The sequence below is a fragment of the Polypterus senegalus genome, chromosome 17, assembly GCF_016835505.1.
Source record: "Polypterus senegalus isolate Bchr_013 chromosome 17, ASM1683550v1, whole genome shotgun sequence".
Classification (NCBI taxonomy): domain Eukaryota; kingdom Metazoa; phylum Chordata; class Cladistia; order Polypteriformes; family Polypteridae; genus Polypterus; species Polypterus senegalus.
Genome location: NC_053170.1, coordinates 4,655,681 through 4,672,093, shown reverse-complemented (window position 1 = coordinate 4,672,093; position 16,413 = coordinate 4,655,681). Strand labels below are relative to the sequence as shown.

At 45.5% G+C, this 16,413-nt stretch overlaps 1 protein-coding gene across 1 annotated transcript in view; it reads left to right on the top strand.

Annotated features, from left to right (window-relative positions):
• The first annotated feature begins 5,343 nt into the window (after positions 1-5,343).
• Positions 5,344-16,413, top strand: part of cdc27 (cell division cycle 27) — an 88,887-nt gene continuing 77,817 nt past the window's right edge. Inside the window, exon 1 of the mRNA XM_039739776.1 lies at positions 5,344-5,541. Coding sequence (XP_039595710.1) covers positions 5,515-5,541 — 27 coding nt within the window. The 5' untranslated portion in view covers positions 5,344-5,514. The remainder of the gene's footprint in view (positions 5,542-16,413) is intronic.

Sequence of the window (16,413 nt, the reverse complement as noted above, 5' to 3'; positions counted from 1 at the left end):
GAGCTTGGATGTTCCTGTAGGATTATTCTGATATCCTCTTGGTAGCGACACCCCCCCCAAAGCCATGGTCTGCAAAGAGCTTTTGAAAAATGAAGGTGGTCTCATCATTGAAAGGTATCAGTCAGGACAGAGATACAAAAAAAAAAATATCCAAAGTATTAAACCTCCCGTGGAGCACAGTGGAGACCGTCATCAACAAATGGAGAAAATATGACTCAAGAGGGACTCTACTAAGATTAGGACGTCCCTCCATTACTGATGAGAAGACGAGGAGGAAACTGGTCAGGGAGACCACCAAGAGGCCTACAGCAACATCAAAGGACTGGTGGGACTTTCTGGCAAGTCCTGGTTGTCCCCATCATGTGACAACAGTCAGTCGTATTCGTGATACGTCTGAGTTATGGGGTAGTGTATGCATGCCTGACAACGTCCTATGAGACGACGGATGGTGCCCTGGGGGAATCTCCTCCCGGATCTGGACCATGGCATCATTGAGCTCCTGGACAGTCTGAGGTGTCAGATGCACCAAAACATAATGTCCCACCCAGAGGTGTTCTATTAGATTGAGGTCAATGATATCAATTCCTTCTTCCTCCAGGAACTGCCTGCATCCTCTCGCCACATGATGCTGGACATTGTCGTGCACCAGGACGAACCCAGGACCAGAGAAGCCACTGCACCAGCATAGGGTCTGACAATGGGTCCAAGGATTTCATCCTGATACTTAATGGCAGTCAAGGTTTCCACTGTTGTCTAGTCTGTAGAGGTCTGTGCGTCCCTCCATGGATATGCCTCCCCAGACCATCACTGACCCACCACCATACCGGTTATGCTGAACGATGTTACAGGCAGCATAACGTCCTCCACGGCTTCTCCAGACCCTTTCACGTCTGTCAGATGTGCTCAGGGTGAACCCGCTCTCATCTGTGAAAAGCACAGAGCACCAGTGTTGGAACTGCCAGTTCTGGTATTCTATGGCAAATGCCAATCGAGCTCCATGGTGCCAGGTGGACAATGAGCACAGGGCCCACTAGAGGATGTTGGGCCCTCAGGCCACCCTCATGAAGTTTGTTTCTGATTGTTTGGTCAGGGACATTCACACCAGTGGTCGGCCTGCCTGCTGGAGGTCATTTTGTAGGCTCTGCCAGTGCTCATCCTGTTCCTCCTTGCCCAAAGGAGCAGATACCAGTGGGTCCTGCTGATGGGTTAAGGACCTTCTACAAGGGGCCCTGTCCAGCTCTCCTAGAGGAACTGCCTGTCTCCAGGAATCTCTTCCATGCCCTTGAGACTGATGGAAAAAACAGCAAACCTTCTGGCAATGCCATATATTGATGTGTCTGCCATCCTGGAGAAGTTGGACTACTTGGCATTCTAGCAGGGCTGGTATGAGGAGCATTACCCAGCTGGGAGGCCAGTGTTATGGTAAGACAGAGGGAGACGGTCTATCAGGGTTACATGCTCCTCCGAAACTCTAGGTGGTGCCAGCTATGTAGGGTCCAGATATGGCCTCATGCTACCAGTAGTGACGCTGACCGGAGCCAAATGCAAAATGAGTGACAAAACAGATGAGGAGGGAAAAATGTCAGTGGCCTCCCTCCACCTGTAAAACCATTCATTCCTGTTTTGGGGGTCATCTCATTGTTGCCCCCCACCAGTGCACCAAAGCAGCTAAAACTGATGAACAAGCCCCTCTGCTACTTCACTGAGCAGATCAGTAGCCCAGGCATTTCATTGAGGTTCGGTTTGGAGGATGTTGGTCATAAAATCTATTATTTAAGTGTCCTTCTTTTAAAGCCTGCATATGCTGTGTTCGTGTCTAAATGTCTGTTGATGGCATTTTCATTTGAGAGCCATGCATCAGCCAGCTCTCTGCCCTTTTAGTATTAGCTTTGAATTTTACTTGCACCGTGTCCCAGTTAAACGTGCGGCCAGCTGAATATATATATATCTATCCATCCATCCATCCATTTTCTAACCCGCTGAATCCGAATACAGGGTCACGGGGGTCTGCTGGAGCCAATCCCAGCCAACACAGGGCACAAGGCAGGAACCAATCCTGGGCAGGGTGCCAACCCACCGCAGATATATATATACAGTATATATATACTGAGAAAAAAAAGAAACGTCCTCTGACCTTCAACTGTTTTTACTTTCAGTAAACTTAATGTGTAAATATTTGTATGAACACTAAAAGAGTCAACACCATAAGACATCAACTAAAAATGTTTCACAATGTGTCCCTGAATGAAGGGAGGCTCAAAATCAAAAGTACCAGTCAGTCTCTGGTGTGGCCACCAGCTGCTTGAAGTACTGCAGTGCATCTCCTCCTCATGGACTGGACCAGATTTGTCAGTTTTTGCTATGAGATGTTACCCCACTCTTCCACCAAGGCACCTGCAAGTTCCTGGACATTTCTGGGGGGAATGGCCGTAGCCCTCACCCTGCGATCCAACAGGTCCCAGACGTGCTCAATTCCTTCGACGATAAACACGAATCCGTCCATCACCCCTGGTGAGACAAAACCGTGACTCATCAGTGAAGAGCACTTTGTGCCACTCCTGTCTGGTCCAGCGAAGGTGGGTTTGTGCCCATAGGCGGCGTCGTTGCTGGTGATGTCTGGTAAGGACCTGCCTTACAACAGGCCTACAAGCCCTCAGTCCAGCCTCTCTCAGCCTATTGCGGACAGTCTGAGCACTGATGGAGGGATTGTGTGTTCCTGGTGTGACTCGGGCAGTTGTTGTGCCCATCCTGTACCTGTCACGCAGGTGTGATCTTCGGATGTACCGATCCTGTGCAGGTGTTGTTACACGTGGTCTTCCACTGCGAGGATGATCAGCTGTCCTTCTTGTCTCCCTGTAGCGCAGTCTTAGGCATCTCACAGTGCGGACATGGCAATTTATTCAGCAGTCCTCATGCCTCCCTGCAGCAGGCCTAATGCACGTTCACGCAGATGACCAGGGACCCTGGGCATCTTTCACAGTCGGTAGACAAGTCTCTTCAGTGTCCTGCGTTTTTAGAACTGTGACCTTCAATGCCTACTTTCTGTAAGCTGTTAAGCTCTTAACGACCATTCCACAGGTGCATGTTAATGAATTGATTAGGGTTAATTGAACATGCATGGAAAACATTGTTTAAACCCTTTACAATGAAGATCTGTAAAGTTATTTGGATTTTTAAAACATTATTGTTGAAATACACAGTCCTGAAAAAGGGACGTTGCTTTTTTTGCTGAGTATGTATATATATTATATATTTATATAAATACTTGTAAATATTTGTTTGTGACTGTAAATACATAAATATGTATATATATATACTGTATAGTGTAACCAGTAGAGGGCTGCAGCACACACCAAACCCCAGCCACAACTTCAAAGACACAAGTCACAAGTCCCAGGTGCAAATACAACAATTTATTACAATGAAATACCTTAACCATCTTTGTAATAATAAAAACAAACCCAATTCTCTTCTCTTTTTATCTTTCTTCCTCCACTCCTCTGTCCCTCCAGGTAAGCACTGTCTTTCTTCTACCCTACTCCAACTCTCCTAGATGAGGTTGAGCTGCTTCTCTTTTCTTAGACTTAGGAGTATTTCTGGTACTGAGGCATAGCATAGCCCTTTGGAAGCACTTCTGAGTCAAACTAAAGTTCCATGACGTATGCATCACAGGTCCCTGCAACACCCCCAGGTGGCAACCACTGACAAGGCTGCTCTGTGGGACTACAGTTCCCAGCATGCCTTGCATGTGTCTGTACAGGTAGCGTTGCGCTGTGATGCCACCACCTAGAGTTTCGGAGGAGCATGTAACCCTGACAGACTGTCTCCCTCTATCTTACCATAGCACTGGCCTCCCAGCTGGGTAATGCTCCTCGTTCCAACCCTGAAAGAATACCAATGTACCCACTTCAGCATTGGCATCTCCTGCCTGTCTCCTGGCTGAGGAAGAACAATTCTTACCAACATTTTTGTATCTCAGAAGGACTGGCATCCCATTCTGGTAAGGAATCTTACCCCTTCTCGGCCGGGATGCCTGCTCATGTCCACCATCCATCATATATATAAATAAACAGTGCCCTCCATAATGTTTGGGACAAACACATTTTTCCTTGATTTACCCCTCTGCTCCAAAGTTTAAAATTACAAATCCAATAATTCAAAAGTGATTAAAGTGCATTGCAGACTGTCACTAAAGGGGATTTGCATACATTTCAGTCACATTATGTGGATATGATAACACTTTTTATAAGTGGTTCCCACATTTCATAACATGTCTCTGATATGTGTCATTTGGTATGAGATTTGTAAAAGGAGTGTTAATGTTTGTGATGCGCCATCTGTTGGAATGATAGGGACATAGCGACCAGACAGATACGCAAACACTTATTATTAAGGTGGACATATATAAAATTTGGTCCTTGTCAGATCCTTACGCTTGTCCAGTTTTTCTGCAGCCATCATATCATCTTTAACAACTGACTGTTCACTTGCTGCCTGATATATGCCACCCATTGTAATTAAATAATCAGTGTTATTCACGTCACCTGTCAGTGGTCTTAATGTCGTGGCTGATTGTTGTATTTATAACACATAATGTTAAATTACATGAATATTTTATTTGTTATGGGTTCTTAGGGCTTCTAATAAAAATCATATCTGTACATCCATCCATCGTCCAAATCTGCTTTGTATTAAGCAGGTTGCTTAGGAAGCTGGAGCCAATATCTGCAGGCATAAGGTTCAAGTCCTTATAAAAGGACATGAAACATAAATGGATATAACAATCTTCATGGTTTTGTTACTCTTGAAATAAATTAGTGCAATTATGTACGACTTAACGTCATTGTCAAAGTGTAAGAAATGAGGAATGAATGGATGTGGTCTGAGTCTGCCCTGTGAGGGACTTGCCTTGCACGTTGTGCTGCACTCTGATCTATACATGCAGATTAGAAAATGGCTGGAGTTGGATGGACGTTTATGACTGCTATTTTTAGATTTATGAATATGCAATTTGGCTGGGACTGTAACAACGTAAATGAAATACATTTGGGTGTCATCTCTAGAATAATTACACCCGCTAAGTGTTCCATATTTATCGAGTAATTTAAATCATGGCCGTAACCTCCGCTCTAATATTCTCTATAATCCAATTGAAGATCGCCGGGACCTCCGCGTCTGTTCGACCTCAATGTTCGCCTTCATTTTTTGTTCTTTATTATAAGAGCCGAGTGGAATAACTAAACAGAAGTCGTCCAATCAGAGACTCGCGATTCGCGCGGCCGCGCTCCCCGGCTCGTGCATTTCCGCTGCCGCTCGACACTTTCCGGTCTGAGTCTTCGGCAAGTTCCGCCACGGCTCGGTTTCGTCGGTAACGGTCGCTGTGTGTTTGAAATTCTCGGAAGCTGCTCGGGCCTGAAACTGAAGTAAAGCGGAGGGGAGAGTCACGGCAAAGGGCTACGAGTGTGCGAGAGCGGGAGTGCGAGTGAGCGAGAGGGAAGGCGCTTGAATCTCGGGATGACTGTGCTGCAGGAACCCGTCCAGGTAACAGAAGCGAAGCGCGGCGTTTGGATTTAAACTTGAAAGTCCGAGGCCTCCCGCTCCCCCGCCAGTGTGCGCTTGGCGGCCGTGAGCTGCTGCCACTTGAGGCCGGGGACGGAGAGCGCTCCGCGGAGGCCTACTACTGCGGACCGGGAAGGCGGCTCACTGTTCCATTCTCACATCGTTGTCGGGCGCTTTGCAGGAATTTTTAAGACCGCGCGAGGCCGACAACGAATAAGGCTCACTGTGCCCCCGTGGAGCTCCTAAACGCGACGCAGGGAGCCGTGGAAGTGTTGGGTGGGAAGCGCAGGCGAGCGGCTGTCAGGTGAATGGAGAAGGCGAGCGGAGGCTCAAATGGAGCTGCGGGGTGAGCGGCGAGCACTTTCTGCTCCAAGTTTGCTGATCCTTTTTACTTTGTCACGGCGGCTTTGGTGAACTCTTAAATGACGTGCCTCGGAGGGTTACTGAAGGGCAAAACTGGCACAAGTGCAGGGGGCACCATGGACTGACTGACCGGTTAGTCTCAGAAGTGGAAAACTGTGGATGTTTATCGGGTCTGTAGAATTTATTTTTTTATTTATTTATAAAGCCTTCTTGGGTTGAGCCCACCATCGTGATCTTATATAGCACCTTGCTTCTTAAACGAATTTAAAATTAAAATAATAAGCAGTTGAAGTTGTCTGCCCGCCTGCCAATGGGCATATGGACAATCCTGCTGGTGTGCCACTCAAGTCACCCGTATTCAAATTGGCAGACTTTGTATGTCAGGTATGCCACACTGAGAGCAACCGGGCACACTGACCAAGGCAGAGCCGTTCGGAGCAGAGCCCTGAGCCAAGGCCGCTGAGTCGAGTCGAGTGCCTTTATTGTCCACACACCATATTGCAGTGTACGGTGGTATGAAATAACATGCATAAACACCGGACAGGTTAAGAATAAGATCGTGGATAAGTAAATAATGTGTTGAAATTAAATTCATTGCAACAACTAGTGCTAAAAAGAACAATAGCCACAAATGTGCTGCTTATTAATGAACTGCAAGGGGCAGATCAGGATTCAAGATGTCGCAGAACCTTCTGGCAGATGAAAGTAGGACAAGGAGAGCCCGGGGTTTGAATCTCACAGTCCTGTAGGCTTTGCGGAAGCAACACTTCATAAGTATGGCATTAATGGAGGACAGGGAGGTCCCGTGATCTTTTTTTTGTTGTGTACAGTCATTGGCACTGCAGTTCCCAAAGCAGATGGTGATGCAGCTGGTCAGAACGTTCTTGATGGTGTGCCCCCTGTAAAATATGGGGAGGTATTCTTGACTTTCTCGGAGCCCCCCAAATGGAAGTGGAGATGCTGCTGTGCCTTCTTGCATATCGAGGTGCTGTTAATTTGACCGAGCGAGGTCAGCTTCACACCCAGGAGTCTGATGATCTCAGCCAGTTCCACCAGAGAGCCCTCTGTGTACCTTGGTTTCTGGACAGCATGGGCCTACCTGAAGTAAACCGTCATCTCTTTCCTATTATTCCGCATTAAGGGACAGATTGTTGCATTTGTACCAGTCTGCCAGTCGTCGTATCTCCATTTTGTAAGCTGACTCATCCCTGATGCTAATGAGACCCGCCATCATTGTGTCATCCGCAAACTTAGATGGTGTTAGAGCTTTATGAACTGAAGTGGGCTGAGTACGCCGAGGGGGCACTGGCGCTCATTTAGGTGGTGTTTCTGACGTAGGCCATCTGTCTGTCAGTTGCAGCCTTGCAGACGCAAATTTCCCTTTGAACCTCTGAGGGATGATGATGTTAAATGCTAAGCTGAAGTCTATGAACAGCTTAACTGTTTCTTTTGTCCAGGTGGGGCATTGGCCAGATGATATGGCATCCTCATTTCAAACCTTTGGGTGATGGGCAAACTGGGAAGGGTCATGCCGTTTGGAAAGTCTAGCATTCAGGTGGCCCAAGACTTGTGTCTGGAAGTTCTTCACGATGACCAGTGTTGAGTGCTATGGGGCGATAGCCATCGAGAGAAGAGACAGTGGACGTCTTTAACACGGTTACGATGGTGGCATAATCTTGGGTGGCTTGCAGTCGTAACATCATGGCGGCGGTTCATGTTTCATCTTTCTGTATTGTTTGTAGCCCACGTTATTTTGGTTACATTTGTCTTTGTGCCTTATGGTGTAATCCCTATTTCTAATACCAGCAGCGCTAATGTAGCAAGGATACCATTTGTGGCATAACGGCACTGTAGGCTTTTGGGGTCCTTATTGTCCCCTATAAATGTAGCGCCTTCAGAAAGTATTCAGACATAAGAAGTCTGACAGATGATTGCAGATCTTTTGTTTGCTTGGCTAATAGCTGAGCTGTCCCCACATCCTTCTTAAAGGTTGTCCAGGTTTCTGCTTCACCTCCATGCCCCAGTAGTTTGGTCCACAACTCTTTGCGTAATGAAGTGCTTTCTGGCTTCCGTGTTCCCCGTAATTCCCACCGGTGTCCTCGAGTGTGTCCTCCACAGTTCAGTTGAGAGGATTCTGCAGGGACTGCGTTGAGCATTTTGGAGACTTGGATGAGGTCCCCGTGCCGTCTCCTTTACTCGAGACCCAACAGGTTCAGTTCTCTGCGTCTGTCCCGGTACGACGTGTACTTAAGTCCCATGATGCTCCTGGTTGCTCTCCTTTGCACATCTTCAAGTGCTGCTCTGTTTTTCTTGTAGTGTGGTGACCAGAAGGGACTCGCGTCAGAGATGGCCGGGATGCCCAGGGAGACCGGAGGAGGGCATACGCCTTCCCCAGACCATGTGGGGAACGACAGCCCTGGTACTTTTCGGGGGGCCACGGGTACAGAGTTTTGAACTCTGTGCCTTTGGAGCTCTGGACCTCAGCACTTCCGCCTCGCATGTCTACCTGTCTGTGTCCGAGGCTCGTTCCACACTCTACTCTGTTCAGCAAAGCCCTTAACCCTACAATTGCTTCATCCTGGGTGTGACATTAATCTGCGTCCAGGTCCTCCGATTTACAGGGAAGAACTTGACGGGTTGGAAAACAAACCTCACACCGTTCCAGTGTCGTACTGAGGTATCGCCCGCTGCACTCGGGTCCCAATCTGGGCGTTGTCATGTGGCGGGTGTGGCGATGCGCTATCAGCGAATGCTCCTAACCTCCTCCTCCTGTGGTGACCAGAACTTTGAATCCATTCAGTCCATCAGACTTGTTTAGCGAATTCAGTACTCCAGTACGTCGCTTAAATCCTCCGAGATCAGATGCCTCATCTTGGATGAGTTAACGCCGGTGAAACTCATCCGGGATACGTCGGCTTTTCAAAAGCAGCGGTGTCGTAGATTAGTCGAGCTGGATCAGATCACCCGAGATGAATGCGCGCGGCCGCTCTGATTGAAAAGCCCAAATATACCGAGTCTAGAAAACATGATCAGCAAGTCTTTGATGGCCTGCAACAAAAATGACGAAAGAACGGGCGCATTTTTTCCCCCTCAAGCTGTGCGTGTGTCTGTGTGTTACTCGAGGAATTTAATATGCACACGGGGGTAACACTGCAAAAGCAGCCCAAACCAGAAAAGACGAATGGCAAAAAGTGGCCGACAGGTTAAACGCTAACTAGTGTGCATTGAACTTACTGAAAGCAGAGTTTCATTATCTGTGTCCGATTAATTCTTATTTAATATGTCATAATTCCAGATCAAACGTGAGCACAAGGAGAACATGGGAACAGGTTAAAGTGAAGTACGAGAATATACTTCAAACTGGTAAATATTGGTAATAACTATTTAAAGGATTGTTGACATAAAGAATCATATATAATATAAAAAAAAAAACATAAATTTTAAAGCTAATAAGAAAGCAGACAAGCAAAAAACAGGTGGAGGTCCACGCGGTCCAGACCTAACCTCTGCAGAAGAGTTGGCTCTCCAGCAAAATGCCCATCGCCCGGTTTCTGAGGGAATTCCAGCGGGAAGCTCCTCCTCCGAACCAGTGGCAGGATGCAGTGGTCACTTCAATTCAGGTAAAGGACGGTCGTTACGTATATTTGTCCTCAATGTGTGCCATACAGTGGTGTGAAAAACTATTTGCCCCCTTCCTGATTTCTTATTCTTTTGCATGTTTGTCACACAAAATGTTTCTGATCATCAAACACATTTAACCATTAGTCAAATATAACACAAGAAAACACAAAATGCAGTTTTTAAATGATGGTTTTATTATTTAGGGAGAAAAAATCCAAACCTACATGGCCCTGTGTGAAAAAGTCATTGCCCCCTGAACCTAATAACTGGTTGGGCCACACTTAGCAGCAATAACTGCAATCAAGCGTTTGATAACTTGCAATGAGTCTTTTACAGCGCTCTGGAGGAACTTTGGCCCACTCATCTTTGCAGAATTGTTGTAATTCAGCTTTATTTGAGGGTTTTCTAGCATGAAGCGCCTTTTTAAGGTCATGCCATAGCATCTCAATTGGATTCAGGTCAGGACTTTGACTAGGCCACTCCAAAGTCTTCATTTTGAGGTGGATTTGCTGGTGTGTTTTGGGTCATTGTCCTGTTGCAGCACCCAAGATCGCTTCAGCTTGAGTTGACGAACAGATGGCCGGACATTCTCCTTCAGGATTTTTGGTAGACAGTAGAATTCATGGTTCCATCTATCACAGCAAGCCTTCCAGGTCCTGAAGCAGCAAAACAACCCCAGACCATCACACTACCACCACCATATTTTACTGTTGGTATGATGTTCTTTTTCTGAAATGCTGTGTTCCTTTTACACCAGATGTAACGGGACATTTGCCTTCCAAAAGTTCAACTTTTGTCTCATCAGTCCACAAGGTATTTTCCCAAAAGTCTTGGCAATCATTGAGATGTTTCTTAGCAAAATTGAGACGAGCCCTAATGTTCTTTTTGCTTAACAGTGGTTTGCGTCTTGGAAATCTGCCATGCAGGCCGTTTTGCCCAGTCTCTTTCTTATGGTGGAGTCGTGAACACTGACCTTAATTGAGGCAAGTGAGGCCTGCAGTTCTTTAGACGTTGTCCTGGGGTCTTTTGTGACCTCTCGGATGAGTCGTCTCTGCGCTCTTGGGGTAATTTTGGTCAGCCGGCCACTCCTGGGAAGGTTCACCACTGTTCCATGTTTTTGCCATTTGTGGATAATGGCTCTCACTGTGGTTCGCTGGAGTCCCAAAGCTTTAGAAATGGCTTTATAACCTTTACCAGACTGATAGATCTCAATGACTTCTGTTCTCATTTGTTCCTGAATTTCTTTGGATCTTGGCATGATGTCTAGCTTTTGAGGTGCTTTTGGTCTACTTCTCTGTGTCAGGCAGCTCCTATTGAAGTGATTTCTTGATTGAAACAGGTGTGGCAGTAATCAGGCCTGGGGTGGCTACGAAATTGAACTCAGGTGTGATACACCACAGTTAGGTTATTTTTAACAAGGGGCAATTACTTTTCACACAGGGCCATGTAGGTTTGGATTTTTTTTCTCCCTAAATAATAAAAACCATCATTTAAAAACTGCATTTTGTGTTTACTTGTGTTATATTTGACTAATGGTTAAATGTGTTTGATGATCAGAAACATTTTGTGTGACAAACATGCAAAAGAAGAAGAAATCAGGAAGGGGGCAAATAGTTTTTCACACCACTGTAGGTATGTCCCATATAGCGCTTTTTTTTTTTTGTTGGGTCAGTTGCAGTGAATGTTGTATCCCAGAACGAGATATTGACGGAAGTCAAATATTTGATGAAGACTCTGTGTCCGATTATTGATCAGGAGGTGAGGTCCATTTTCCTAATAATGTTTGATCAAACTCCACTCTGATCAGTCCCAGGTGCCCCGATCACATTTGAAAATCCTGGGGAATGAGAATGTTTGGCCGATTGTGAGATTCTTTATGGCACTGTGGGTGTACCTGCAATGGCCCTTTCATTGTCTGCACACGCAGGACATGCTATGAAAACACGAAGGACATATTTCAGAGCCAAACAGACTTTACGAATTGCCTGGCAAACGGCACTTTTAGATAGATGTTCCGCATCGCCTACAGTATATAAAAAAAGTGCCGCTTCAAAAAACCTCAAAGCAATGCCTACTGTGTGTGTGGTTGTGAGGGCCCGACTTCGAATATAAGGTGCTAATAAATCTTTAAGGTACAATATTCCCACCCAGCTAAAGCAGTATCTTTCGAAAATAATTTCATCCGGGAGCAATAAAGGATCTTGCCGATCGCGCGAAACCCTCTCTATATGAAATTCTCTTCTTATAATTTGCGCACCGATAGCGATTGGTCGCTCGTTCATGAACGGTGAAGCCATGACTGAATGAATTCCATGCACGGACACTGATTAAGTGTGAGAGCTAATCCTTGTTTACAAAGAACAGACCTGCTCCGAGCACGTTCGAGGACTTGGATGTGCTGCTGTGACGACACATCCAGCAAGAGTTTCAAAAAACCGACAGATCCAGGATCGGGCCAAATCGTCAACTATTACATCCGGCTGAACGAGTCATCCACGTACGAAAAATCCCCACCCGGTGTGCGCTCACTTACACATTATAGAAACAGTTTTTACAACATAATCGAACCTTTCATTTGTTTTGTTTGCTTCTGCGGATTCCTTGGACGATGAAAATGTCCCGTCAACGTAAACCCCGTCCGTCCTTTTCAGAGGTTGCTTCCTGCGGCTCGGTGTCTCCCATCTTGCATTTACGGTCGACGTTCCTTTTAGCCACGTGTAGCACTTTGCTCTTTTCCACAGTTCACTCCCCAGTTCTGAAACTTGCTCAGGTGTTTCTCCTTCGTTTTTGCTGCCTCCTCCGTGTCTGCCATTCCTCCAGTTTTAGTGCCATCTGCGAGTTTCCCATGTTTACCAGCTGTAAAGTTGGTGTCATTAAAGTCTTTTGGAGAAAGAATCTTGGTTGCTCTGCTTTATACGGACGGCTTTGTGTGCTTCGTATGCCCAGAGGGGACTGGGGGGCTCTCGTGGTCAGGAATCCCTGCCGATTTTATTTTTTTCTCCAGCCGCCTGGAGTTTTTTTTTTTTTTGTTTTTTTTTTCTGTCCACCCTGGCCATCGGACCACCTTACTCTTATCCTATGTTAATTAATGTTGACTTATTTTCTTTTCTTACTGTGTCTTTTATTTTTCTATTCTTCATTATGTAAAGCACTTTGAGCTACTGTTTGTATGAAAATGTGCTATAGAAATAAACTTGCCAACCCGCGGCCTACCATACGTCGCATAATCAGGCCGTTTTTTTTTTAATAATTTTTAAGCACAGGGAGAAAAATAACATTTGAAAAATCGGTAATGTAATAAATCGGCAAGAAAAGCAACATTGTAACAATTCACGGAACGAACCAACACACAATCTTCCGTGACTGAGAACTGGTGGACCGCCATCGCGTCTTCTCCTCCCAGACGGAGGGATGGGGGTGGACGGCGCTGGTGCACGCGGTCACGTTTCGTAACCGAAAACTCGGTTTTTAAAGACTGCTCACTTCATTGTGTTTTAACCTCAGTTTTAAAGGATTGTTTTAAGGATCCCATGGGATACACCTCGCAAACCGTTTTACACGCCGCATATGGCGACTCACCTCCACGAGAAACACGCCTCTATGAACAGTCAACGTGGCCTCTACGACAGACGAATATAAATGACGCCGTTATTTCTGTGTCGTTGCGTCCGAGTTGGTGGGCGTGGCTGTGAGAGTTGTCGTCGTATCCAATGGTCTTGGAGTTGGTGGGTGTGGCTCCTTCTTGCTTGCACCATAGGTGTCTCACTTGTTGGCGGCTTAGTGAATCCACGCCCCTTCCAGCGTGCTTTACATGGGTGTCTTGCCTTAGTGAATTATATATATAGATTGTTGTTGTTGCTGCTTTGTCTTTTTGTAGTGGCCTGTACGTTTTTTTTTTTTTTTTTTTTTTTTTAGTTTTTGAAAGTTGAAGTAAATTATGACATATGCTTTGTTTTTGTCAACTATTCTTGTTGCCTGTTCACAGAAACTAAAACTCTTTTTCTCGTAAACTCATACCGGCTGCTTTTTAGTATGTTCTTTTCGAAAGGCAAAGTGGAAGCTCTGAGGTTAAGGATCTCCGGTTGCCAGTTCGAATCCTGTAAAATGCCAAAAGGCTCTCTGCTCTGTTGGGCCCTTGAGCAAGGCCCTTAACCTGCAATTGCTCCATCCTGGGTGTGACGTTAATCTGCATCCATCCCTGCATGTAGGCCCTCCAACCTGCAGGGAAAAACTTGGGGCTTGGTGGCAGAATTGGCACTCCAGCCACCATAAAAAAAACCTCACACTGTTCCACTCCATCTGAACTAGTGTGGTGCTGAGGTATCACTCATTGCATGGCTGCACTCGAGTCCTAATCTGGATCCTGAGTTGCTTTGTCGTGTGCTGGTTGTGGCAGTGCACTCTATCGGTCCCTGCTCCTAACCTCCTCCTTATCATATGGGTACTTTTCTAATTTATTTTTTACTAGTCATCCCCTGCGGCTTCACCCGCGCTTTAGTGAAACAGGACATCGCGGAGGGCCTCGCCCGGCACAGCTCTCTACTCCTGACGTCACTCTTCCACTCCCCTCGGTGCACAGCCTCTGTCTTGCATTAGCGTGAATATATCACTCATGCAAGCGAATTATGATTCTTAGCACAATGAGAGAAGTCGCAAAATCAACTGGAATGTTCAAGCAAATTATAAAAATATATATAGAGATAGTGAGATATATATATAGATATAGATATAGATATATAGAGATATAGAGATATAGAGATATAGAGATATAGAGATATAGATATATAGATATATAGATATATAGATAGATAGATATACCGTATTTGCGTGTGTACCACGCACACATTTTTTCCTGAAAATTAGCATTAGAAAATCGGGTGCGCGTCATACACGAGGAAACTTCTTCTGCCCACTCGCCCGCTTGCTCGCCCGCTCGCTCTCTCTAAACGCTTCCTATACAATCACAATGCGCGTCATTCACAGGGCAAAACTTTTTTCACAATTTTCTTTGTAAAAATTAGGGTGCGCACCTTACACAAGTAAATACAATGTGTGTATATATATATGTGTGTGTATATGTATGTATATATATATATATATATATATATATATATATATACATACACACATACGCGCTGCAGATTGAGATCCGACTGCGTACTGCGGTACTCAGAGGAGACGGTCCTTGGGTCTTAGTGTTGTTGGAGTGACCGAGATCAATACCAAGTTTATCTGATCCACAGCTACTCTTGGTTTTGTTTTGTAGTCCTATTTGGTTTACTCAGCCGTTTGTCAGTTAATGGCTGCACTCTGGCAATTATCGTCTTGCTCTCTCTCGATAAATGACTGGCCACTACACATTCCTCTCAATTTAAAGGGACAGAGCACGTGGAAAAAGTGAATCCTGATGTAAGCATATTTTAAAAAAAAAAAAAAACAATGATTGCAGTTGTTTAGCTACATTAGTTTTAAATAAGTATTGCTGTCTTTATTATAAGGCCCCGAAACCCCCTAATGGAAAGAAATGACGACAAAAGGTAAATGTTGGTAGAATCGTATCTCTGTATATATAAAGTGATAAAATGTCTGCTTAGCGTCTGTGCCCAGGTGTAATGTCATCTGGATTCACCAAGACAGCTGGAATGACCAATGAACAAAGGTAAGATAGTAAACTGTGTGGCATGTGCCCGGGTGTCAGCATGTGTGAATCAATCGTGTATTTTTCTATAACTTAAATGTGGCAATAATGAGAGCTACCTTCTGCCTTGATAACACAGCAGTATTGTCCTGCTCCATCAAGTTAAACTGTGTGGAATTTTTAAAATAACAGGTGGGATACCCTCAATCCTGAGCCACAATTCCAGCCCTGTTGGTTTTTATTAATAATTCCAACATGGAATGCCGGATCCTTGAGCTCCGACGCCAGTGTGCCGCCTGCATTATTCTGTCAGTAAATCTTCATTTTATAACATGTCGTAGTGAGCGCCGTCAGCTGTCGTTTTATAAAGAACACAACAATGTGGTGTGGTGTGTGTGTGTGTGTGGTGGCCTTCATGAAGCCTGCAGTGCATTGTAAGTAAGTAAGTAGGCAGGCAGGCATTGCACTGCTTCAGTTCCAACGTGATTGCACGTTATTCAGGTTGGTATATCAGCAAGAATGTATGTCGGTCTTGGATGCACATATCTATAGAAACAGATACTTTATTAATCCCAAGGGGAAATTCACATAATCCAGCAGTAGTATACTGATACAAAGAAACAATATTAAATTAAAGAGTAATAAAAATGAAAAAAATTAAAATAAAATTAATGTTAGCATTTACTCCCCCGGGTGGAACTGAAGAGTCGCATAGTGTGGGGTCTCCTCAGTCTGTCACTGAAGCTGCTCCTCTGTCTGGAGATGATCCTGTTCAGTGGATGCAGTGGATTCTCCATGATTGACAGGAGTCTGCTCAGTGCCCGTCGCTCTGCCACGGATGTCAAGCTGTCCAGCTCTGTGCCTACAATAGAGCCTGCCTTCCTCACCAGTTTGTCCAGTTGTGAGGCGTCCCTCTTCTTTATGCTGCCTCCCCAGCACACCACCACGTAGAAGAGGGCACTCGCCACAACCATCTGATAGAACATCTGCAGCATCTTATTACAGATGTTGAAGGACGCCAGCCTTCTAATGAAGTATAGTCGGCTCTGTCCTCTCAGATCATCAGTATTGGCAGTCCAGTCCAATTTGTCATCCAGCTGCACTCCCAGGTATTTATAGGTCTGTACCCTCTGCACAGTCACCTCTGATGATCACGGGGTCCATGAGGGGCCTGGGCCTCCTAAAATCCACCACCAGCTCCTTGGTTTTGCTGGTGTTCAGGTGTTGGTGGT